The sequence below is a fragment of the Arachis duranensis genome, chromosome 9, assembly GCF_000817695.3.
Source record: "Arachis duranensis cultivar V14167 chromosome 9, aradu.V14167.gnm2.J7QH, whole genome shotgun sequence".
NCBI classification, from domain to species: Eukaryota; Viridiplantae; Streptophyta; class Magnoliopsida; order Fabales; family Fabaceae; genus Arachis; species Arachis duranensis.
This window is the reverse complement of record NC_029780.3, coordinates 12,347,821-12,358,304: the sequence shown is the minus strand read 5'-3', so window position 1 is coordinate 12,358,304 and position 10,484 is coordinate 12,347,821. Positions and strand designations below refer to the sequence as shown.

The window sequence follows — 10,484 nt, the reverse complement described above, 5'->3', positions numbered from 1 at the left end:
ACAACGGCTATTAATCTAAATGCCCTCAACGAAACTATTTTATTCTGCTTTGTGTAGCAAAAAAGAGAGAAAGCAAATACCTACGAATATTACCCCAATAAGAATTTAATTTACGAAGACGAAGATAGGCGCCCGTCCAATCCCGACAAAAAGTGAAATTTATAAAATATCCTCACTTATATATAAAAAATATGCTATATTATTTTGAAAATTATTTTTATTTAGTTTTCTTTTGATGTGTATATTGAAAATTTTATGTATATATAAATTATGTTAAATTTATATTTAAATTATATTAAATTATATTATAATTATGTTCATTTTTCTTTAATTTTTTTAAAAATTAATATCTATAGATACCCAATACTCCGCCCAATAACACCCATTGCTACTGCCATTCCTAGTTACGATCTCCCATTGGGATCTCCGTTAGTAACAATAGAGAGTATCCTTCAATCGTGTACTATCATTATTTTAACGATATTTAATTTTAACCCAGAGGTATCAGAAAATAAACCAAGTTAATCGATCTCTTCATTATCGAAGAGATCAAATTAGTGAAAGAATGAACAAGAGAAAACGTTTATTGTAAATAATAATTAAGCAAAGAATATCAGTAAAATAAAGTCTATGTGAATTATTGTTTCCCAGAGAGTAATATCTTTTGATCAGTTCACCTTTGAATAGGTATTTGAGCTCCTTATAATAAATCAAAGCATCACAAGAGAAAGGGGATTACGATAACAAGCAAATATGACAGCAAATTTTCAAGATGCAGTACAGGTTTCTTTTGCTCTCTATTTCATTTTTCAAGTCAGATGCAAGATTCACAAACAATAGAAATTATTATAAAAGAAAAAAAGAGAGAAAGAAAGAAAGGGGGTGTGGGTGGGGGGATTACAACACATGGGTGGCTACAACCTAGGACTTCACAAAGTAGGAGCTCGCATGAAGAGCACTTGATCCCTATGCAGCAAGAGCACTCAAAAAAGTCCATTGCTTTGGATATATATGTCCTTTAGCCTGTAGTAACTTTTCAAAAACCACGCTTTCATAAAATTATGTCTTAAGTGGTGCCTTCTTTTCTCTGTCAGATATCCGAGCCGGAGCATTGGAATGTGACTTGAATCGGCCCCTTCCTCCCTCCTCCTTTTCCTGAACGATACACATGTCAAGTTCACTCTCATCATCACAGAGATACATCTCAAGTTCAATCTCTAATGATCACAAATTCATGGTAAATGATGTACAAGTGAATGAGAGAATAGAAAACAAGATAAAGGGTTTCTATCCAAACCTTTTTCTTAACGATTTGAACCACGTCTTCGTCGCGAAGAACATGACTAAGGCCACAATGTTGAGGGTAGTGCCTTGCACTTATACCCCAGACGAGAACATACTTCACATCCTTCACCAAACTTCTATGTATGTGATTGCAGAAGTCTTCTACACTGCAGCCACCTCTATCCTACAATAATGTGCCAGAGGAAGTGAAATTTCTGAAGGATGACATAATTTTTAAAATGAACATGGCAGACTGTTCCTTAGCAAGAATATTACATGATGAAACATACCGCGGAAAGAACCACAGGATCAGAGAAATCAGGCTGCTGCCCTTGGGGTTTTGTGTAAACTCGAACCAGACCCATTTCGTCCCACATCCTTGAAAGTAATCTGTCTAAGTTCAGCTGTTTACAAGAAACAAAGTGTTACCGACAACATAACCGAGTAAAATTAACAATATATAGCTTCCGAAATAGTTAGGTTGTAGTACATTTTAAAAAGATAAAGGTTAAAATTATGTGTTGTCTCAAATTCTTCAAGTGACAAAATATTAATCTACCTTCAAATTGCAGCTAATGACAACAGAATTAGGTTGGCGGGCTAGTCTGTCCACATCGTCAATACCAACAACATCTATCTTGTTGTAGACATATATACACTTCATGTATTTACGGTTTCCTTCAATGACATCTATGAGATCATCGACTGTGGCGTCCTCCCGGAAAAGAATCTGAAAAAGAGGTTGTCAGTCCAAGTCCCTTTACACGGATATGCAATTATAAGCAGAATCAGATCTCAGTAATATTTTTACTACATTTAAATTTTACTATACTTATCATCATGTAAATAAAAATAAATAAATAGAAAAGCCTGCCTAATGTCCATAATCAGAGTTATCGACCAATTTCACTTCTACTTGGAATAACATAGATGGAAAGGAACACTGATATTGAGGGTTAATATGAGCAATGTAATAGATGCACTCTGTTGAAGCATTTGGCCTTAATAATAAATTTTAAAGAAATAATGATAAAAAAAAGGGACTAAACTTACTACTGGTTACCAGGGAAGCCTGAGAAGTAAGAACGCAACATAAATGAGAATGCAAAGAGAAGTTTAATAAGAGATAATGAATTCATCAATTATGTGTAGCGAACACATTTCACATTTTATCAATATATAAACACTTTTCTTCACATCTCAGAAAGAAAAGGAACGATTGGGTAAATGATGACTTTCATAAAGAAAAGAATCCTCTAAATTTTGAATTTCACTTTAGAGGGTAAAATGTGATCTCTCACCATTTATTTTATAGGTGGGGCCAAGAGAAAACATGAGAGAGAAACTATTCAAGGGTGAGAGATCATATTTTATTCTCTAAAGTGAAAATTCAAAATTTAGAGGATCCAAATTCAATTGTTAAACATATTTGGAACTCTGCACAATTGCATAAAAGTTTAGGACAGTCAGTGTTTAACAAAGTGTCAAATCCTCTACAATGATGTGGTTTGTTGAGTTTGTTCTTTGGTAAATGAATTCAATTTCAGCACCAGGAAAACTGAATTATCCATGTCTGAAATCCAAAATACTCGTGTGCATGGCTGATATGAAATATGAATCCATAATTGGGATTTCCACCTAAGCTTTAGTCTTAGCTAGAGTTTGCTTTCGCAACCATAAAATCATGGTTTGCGGAAATCAAAGCAACCTCACATCACCAACCAAGCTATCAATCTATTCACCGCACTTGTTCCTCCACATTGAAACAAACTAATGCAGTAGTACAAGTGTATATTTATCATAGAAATAACTACAACTCATATATATACATACATACATCCTTGGAAAGGAAATTTAAATGACATTACACTAGAGTTTGCTATGTACCTCTGCATTGTGAATTTTGTATTCATGCAGAATCTGATAACAAAGCTTCTCATCCACATGAGTCAAAGGCAGAGTGCTGTTAAATGAGATGCCACCAGTCTTTTTCTTTTTGAAATATATCTGCCAGGTAAGAAGGCTCCAATGTTACAGACAGAAAAAATATATATAAACCCAATAGAGGCTTATGTTAAGTCCCAAAACATCCTCGGGGACACAGCTAGAAACATACCTGAGGTGGTCTCTTGTTCAACCGCAAGCCCACAGCTTCAAGCTCCCTAGTCAATATTTGCCTATGACCCTCACTCTGACACAATTAAGGTACAAATAACAAATAGAGAACTATCTCAGAAGAATCCAACATGCAACATGGTGTAAAAACTGTAAACAACGCAAGGGAAAGTGAATCATTAATGCTCGAGAACAAGATATCAGCTTGATATCAGTCTTTTTGGAAGTGTATTCACAAAAGAAGGAAATAAATGACACAGCTGGGTATCCGGGAGAACCAAACAAGGAAAAATTGAACTATCATAAGGGAATACTGTCTTTATATTCATAAGTTAGTTATGACAGCTTTATGGAGTTACAGCTGCCCCATGTCCCCATCCTAGCTGGCACACTGCTTTCTAAACTGTTCTACTGCTCTCTTAAGCCCTCACAGCTCACTCTATTAGACACAAGTGTTGCTCTACCATAACATATTCTTTGTACGGCTATGCCATAAACAGTAATAACGGGGAGAAAAAAAAAGAAAAGAAAAAATGAGTAAAGGAGAATATGTTGAAGACTCAAATATGTTTCTATCCAAGTGGAACATGAAGTAACAAACATGATTCAGTAAAAATAATGATCTTAAACAGGCACATAAGAGTTATGCAAGTCACATTATGTTTAGAGGGTTGGACAATAATAATTTAAGGGAATACAAAATAACTATTATATAACGAAAAAACTTGGTTAGTTTCTCACCTTGATTGAAGGGTGTCTCTTTAAACAATAATGTTTAATGATCATCAATATCTTAGCTAGTTATTGTATTTATTGCCAGTTAGAGCAGTAATTTATTATAATAATTAACATATCATCTTATCATCATAGAACATTCAACTACCAAGACTAATTACAATAAGATTGAAAGACTGCAGTAGGAGATGCCAAGAAGAACTTACTTTTGAAGCATCAAGAACCATCAATACTATGTCGGAAGACTTAGCAACAGCAATAACCTGGGAGAACATTCACATATCAAAACTTTTCCATGGTTAGTAATATGGAAAAAAACATGGTTTCTGACTTGGAGGAAAATGGGATATAGATCGGAGAAAGAACCAAGCATGAAATGCAAGTGACTAGCCACATCACCTCTTTTTAGTGTGTACTAGGTAATAAGATAGCAGCACTATTTAAAAGTTGTTTATCAATTCTTAATTGCAAAGGCAATACCCTGAAAACTACAGGAATGATTGAAACAACAAATTTGCGTTTTACCTGTCTCCCACGTCCCTTGCCTTCAGAAGCACCCTCGATAATTCCAGGAAGATCAAGCAACTGGATTTTAGTATCATTATAGTGTATGATGCCAGGAATGCAAGTAAGAGTTGTGAACTCATAAGATGCAGATTCTGAATGTGTGCCCGTTAACATTGTCAAAAGAGTTGACTTTCCCACACTGGAAAATGGCAAAAAACATTGGAAGGGTGAAATCTTAGGAACACGTGAAATTTACACATATAGACAGCAAAAGCATGTAATCCCATCAAAGATACAAAACATGTGAAGGTATAAAGTCCAATACACCTTTAATATTTTAATCAATTTCGATAGCAAAAGAAAATAATAAAACATTGATAACCAAAACTAATGAGAAAAAGAATTTTAGAATGCAAACCTTGGAAATCCAATCAGTGCAACACGCCCATGGCCAAATTTTGTAACTTCAAATCCCTCTCCTCCTCCACTAGATCCCTATCACATAATTTGACAAGATACAGTGGCTTATGAAACTATGTACCAGAGGATATCAAACAATGACAGACAAGTAATTGAGAACCATATGCATGCTGAACTAAACATGAAAATAATATGTAAATTAAAAGATTCACCCACCAGACATTTCTAAACATTAGTACTTATCAATAACGGATACATTCTTGGGTTAAAGCATTTTATACTGTTTCTTTTCTGTGGGAAATAGATAAGATTTCATTAGGGCTTAAGGTAAATGAATTGGAAGCCCTGAAGTCTCGAAAAATTCCTGGATCTCACCACAAAATGCACATATTACATAATTTTCAACACTTTGATCTACATCTCTTTCTCCATCATCGTAGATTTGTGAATCAACCTCTTCAACATTAGGAATTGAGTTTGAGCATTTCATTGTAGTCTTGGCTCCTAACTTAACCTTACTAATTCCCTAAACCTAGTCTAACAAAATTTCTCCAATTGTAAACAAGCACTTCAACAAAGTGATACAACTATCACGATTAATAAATGCCTCATTAAAGAGACAGTTGCAGAGCCAGTGTGAAACACTTAAGCCTTGCGCATCCCACATTATTGCTTAGCCTTCAGGTCGACTACAGCGAGTACATAAACAGAGTAAAGAACCATATACCCCTCCCTTGGAATCTTTTACTCATCTCAGCTAAATACGTATACTCATACAGTATAGTGATAGAAGCAATATGAATTCAGGATCCAAGTATTAATTTGACAAAAAGCAAAACTAATCATACTAAAACTAAACACATATGCCAAAAGACAATAAGAATCATGTCACAAACTTAATCATGTGAAGGAAAACAAAATATTGAACTTAAAAGTAAATGTAAAATGATATAACTAACAATTAATAACAGCACAAAGCAGTAAATACAGGCATGAGAAGGAAAAAAAAAAAGTGTTTTTAAATACTTTTGGAGGCTCCAACAATTGTGTCCTTAACTTGGCTATCTTTGCCTTGAGCTGCCCGAGATGATACTCTGCGTAACAAACAAATTCAAAAGCAGTTATCATAATAACGAAAATCGTAGTTATAACACATAATAATGAAATATGCAAGATTTAGAAAGGTGCAACTGTGCAAGTGGCACATAATGAGTACCTGTGGCTTTGTTTTTCTGAGTCCGAGCCATCTCGGCTTCAATCTCTTTGATCTTCTCAATGATACCCATTCTGCCTTGCTATTTCGTCTACCCAGCTATGCTGAATTATATGCTTCTTTTTTATGGAAAAGGTGCAATCTATTATATGAAGAAAACAAAAGTGAGCGAAGGTATTAGGCAACCTCCGAGAGAGGGAGAGAGAGAGAGAAGGGAGTGGAATGAAGAGTGAGGAAGAGTGTAGGTCTCACGAACGAGTTTGGGCCCTTCAGGGCCACAATTCTTGATATTGGGCCACATTCAATGTTTCCACAATAATCTAACAATCCCTCAAAAGCCCAAATCGGCCCCTGTCAAATCTTGTGCCATACAGTGTAGACTGTGTAGTGATACTGATACCCCGAAACTGACACTTTACTGATCTTAAGCAGTTTAATTAAATTATTAAATAATTTGTAATTATTATATAAAAATATTTTTGTGTGAATAATTACTCAATCAAAAAATAGGAATGGTGTATTATATATGATTATTAGTATACTATCGAACCCGTATCTATGCACATGTATAAAAAAATTTTCTCCAAAAAATAAATATCAAGGAATAAACAAAAAGTCATATATTGCATAAAAAAGGACCAGCGAAAGTTTCTATGGTGCACACTAATCCTTTTTTTCCCCAAATAGAACAAAATCCTTAATTTATGTCTGCATTCAACAATTTCATATAAAATCTAGAGTAAACACTTAAAATTATAAACCAGATATTTTGGTTCTCATATTTTGCCCTCCATTACTTTTAATGCATATTAGACAAATAAATCTAATAAATTTGATTGTAAAACAATTAAATTTCTAAAAGTATAAAATTAGTCCATTTCAAACAATAAAGAGATTAATACGGGAGTAATTTTTAAAAACTCCTAAAAAAATAAAAAATTATTGAAAAAAATGTGTATAATTTGATTTTTTTTTATGGTATATATCTTTTAATTTGAGAGGTTAGAAACTAATTCGTTGTACATATCTAAACTCTATTTAAGAGTTTGTTATTGGCCGACTAATGAGATGCTGCATACATAGGATGGAATTCAAACTTCTGACACTTGTTTAAGCGAACAAGTCACTTGATCAACCCAAGTTGGTTAATCTAAAATTCTTCAAAAACCAACTTGGATGTTTAAAATTTATCATATAGTTTATATTTTTGACAAAAGAATACATTTTATTTATAGTAATAGCCATACGACACTTACAAATAATAGAAACAAATTAGATCTATGTTTAAAGAAAAAGATTAGATATGTTCTATATTGAATTATAAGCTAAAAATAAGCTCAATATTTAATTTCAAAAAATTTTAATAAATAAAAATAAAGACAAATATAAATATCTATAGTTTTTATATTTACAGAAAAAGTGTTTCAACATACTGAAATATTCATTCTTCTCCTTGGCTTAAATATGAATTCTCCTCTAATCTAAAAATATTTCTATGAAAAAAAATAAACTACTATGTGTCCTTCTCTCTAATTTAAAATATTTGTAGCACCATACCCAAATCATTCTAAAGAGAAAAATAAAATAACATAAAAGAAAAGAGAACTAAACAAATGAAAATTACTTTCTAAAAATAGAAAGATAAAATAAAATAAAAATAAAAAACTAGAAAAAAGGGGTAGGATAGGAGGAAAGGGGATGGGAATGAGAGAAGAGGAGGAGGAAGAACAAAGGGGAAGAAAAGAAGAAGGTGAATCAGAGTGTAAAGAATGAGAAAGCAAAGAGAAAAATAGAAAAGTATGGAAAAGAAAGAAAGAGAGAAAAAAAAGAGTGGAGAAAGGAGAGAGAGGGCCGCTGCCTAGCAAGATTGATGGCGGCAGCAAATCCCAATAAGCAAATTGATTTTCTTGTTTACAAAGAGAAAACAATGATAGAAACCCCAGCTTAAGAAAAAGGCAATGAATGGGGTTCCATATAGTTTATACTTCATTGTACATTTATACATAGAGAGAGTCTTTGGTGTGGATTGTATATAGTATCTACATGTGTGGATTCTATAGGGAAGAAATGACAATGTGACACACGTGTGAAGATTTAGGTGTGACAGGATACTGTTGCATTATCCATGCTGACAGCCAAAGAGAGGCTGCAGAAGTTGTCGTTGATTTATCTATGATTAGGGTGCTAATGAAAAAGCATTCCATTTTGTTATGCTTAATTTTTCTTTTTGAAATTATAGAGCGGACATGTTTTTAATGGGGTTAACAGGCTTGGGTGGATTTTTTTTTTGTTTTCCATATAGGTTTTATAGTAGTTTACATAAAAAAATCTACATCCAACCCAGATTATCTATAAGAAATCCTTTGGAAGAACAAAAAAGAGTTGTAATAAAAGTTTACTAAGTGACGAAAAAAAGAGTTAATGTTGATAAAAAAAGTGGGTGAATATCCTAGAAGACCAAAATCAAAGAAACAAAGTCTCTCTCACCTCGTATACGAAAAAAAAGCTCTCTCTCACCTCTCATCTATGTCATTCATCTCGACTTAACCTGAACCCTAGCGCTGCCTATCCCCTCCCTTCTCCATCGGCGAGTTATTGCCGTCCCCCAGAAGGTGTCGTCGCTGCCAAAATCGCCCACACGGAGACTCCCACTTATTAGCTCGGTGTCGCTGTGCAAAGAATGGAGGTGAGGTTCATGTCATCGCCGATGGTAATCGGTTGTTTGTTGTCGTTGCAGTGGTTGGTTCTCTCCTTGGCATGTCTCTGTTGGTAAAGTCATTTTCTCTACAATTGGTTTGCTATTTATGTGAATCATTTTTATTAATTAAATGTTTTATCACTCACTGACTTCTTAGTTAATTATGATGTTAGTCATCTTTATTTGTCTGAGTTAATTTTTTGTTGTTGTTAAGTTTGCTGAGTTAATAGTGTTTGTTGTTGTTAATTTTTCTAGTTAGCAAGGATTTGATTTTGTTTTAAGTTCTCTGTATTTATTTTGAGTTAATAGACTTGAGTGTTCTTTGCTGATTAATTGATGCTCGCTTTGTTTTAGTTAAATGCATACAACATAGTTTATAGTACTTTGTGTCGGTAAAAAAAGGAAACAAATGTATTATTTGAAAAGAAATATTCAAAAACTATTTGTCAAGATCATTCATGTTTATAATCGAAGGCATTTAATAAATGATGAAATATGAGAAGCATGATGGGGCAGAACGAGAAGCATGATGTTTTATAGGGGATCCCTGCATGTTTTTAAAATAACAAATGGTATATTGTGGTCGGTTCGTAGTGTAAGTAGCATAATATTTTCTTGTGGTGGAGACGATGTTTGTGTGGTTGGTTTTTAGGGTTTCAAGTTGGAGTATGTTTTCATTGTGAGATTAATTTGCAGGTTTGATTTTTGAAGTCGGCAATCCATTGTGAACATTGAGATGGACGTCCTCCAGGTTGATGATGTTGTTAATATAATGTGTGAAGATGGAGTTGGTTATACGGACGCAGTTGATTATGGAGATGTTATAGAAATTAACGAAAGATGATATTTTGAGGAAGGTTTTTCGTAGCGAAGATGATGCATACGAGTTTTATAAGAAATTAAGAAAATTTTACGAATTTGGTATTAGAAGAGGTGACATGTTCAAGGATGAGGAGGGTAGTTTGGTTCGGAGAAGATTTTTTTGCAATAGAGAGGGACAGAGAGGTAAGAAACATTATAATAGGGTTGATAGGAAGAGGCCTCACAAGCCGAAGACAAGGATGAATTGTGAAGCGAGGATGTGTGTATATCTAGACAAGAAAAGGTCATTGTGGAGGGTCAAGAAAGTCATTTTGAACCATAACCAGGAGATGACGCATCACAGAATGGTTCATCTAATTCCAAGTTTTCGTTACATGACGGACGCTGCGAAAGCCCAAATAGATGGATTTCAAAGATGTGGCATCTCAATTTCGAAGACAATGCGGTATATAATTAGCATATTTGGAGGGTATTCACTGGTAGGGTTTTTGAAGAAGAATACTTACAACTACGTCGATAAAAGGCGCCGTACAAGGATAGCTGATGGAGACGCGACTTCGATGGCAAGGTATAATGTGACGGAAAATGAAATGCTAGCCAATTTGTTCTGGGCGGATGGTGGCAACAGGATAGATTACCAATACTTTTGAGACGTATTGGCATTCGACTCAACTTACAGGAAAAATAAAT

The 10,484-nt window shown here is 34.0% G+C and overlaps 1 protein-coding gene across 1 annotated transcript; it reads right to left on the bottom strand.

Moving 5' to 3' along the window:
• Positions 1 to 754: 754 nt before the first annotated feature.
• On the bottom strand, positions 755 to 6,494 carry LOC107464764 (developmentally-regulated G-protein 2). The gene is made up of 11 exons (XM_016083727.3): positions 6,278 to 6,494; positions 6,088 to 6,155; positions 5,060 to 5,136; positions 4,660 to 4,840; positions 4,341 to 4,397; positions 3,401 to 3,475; positions 3,172 to 3,291; positions 1,844 to 2,014; positions 1,575 to 1,688; positions 1,298 to 1,468; positions 755 to 1,155 (listed from the first exon to the last, which is right to left on the bottom strand). Exons 1-11 carry the CDS (start codon positions 6,345 to 6,347, stop codon positions 1,060 to 1,062), a joined length of 1,200 nt encoding a protein of 399 aa, XP_015939213.1. The 5' UTR covers positions 6,348 to 6,494; the 3' UTR covers positions 755 to 1,059.
• Between the last annotated feature and the right edge of the window lie 3,990 nt (positions 6,495 to 10,484).

Coding starts and splice junctions, on each gene's coding strand:
- LOC107464764 (XM_016083727.3), bottom strand. CDS start 6,347: ATGGGTATCATTGAGAAGATCAAAGAGATTGAAGCCGAGATGGCTCGG. Junction 1,469..1,574: donor ATCCTGTGGTTCTTTCCGCG/GTATGTTTCATC, acceptor ACATTATTGTAG/GATAGAGGTGGCTGCAGTGT. Junction 1,156..1,297: donor TTCAAATCGTTAAGAAAAAG/GTTTGGATAGAA, acceptor TGTATCGTTCAG/GAAAAGGAGGAGGGAGGAAG.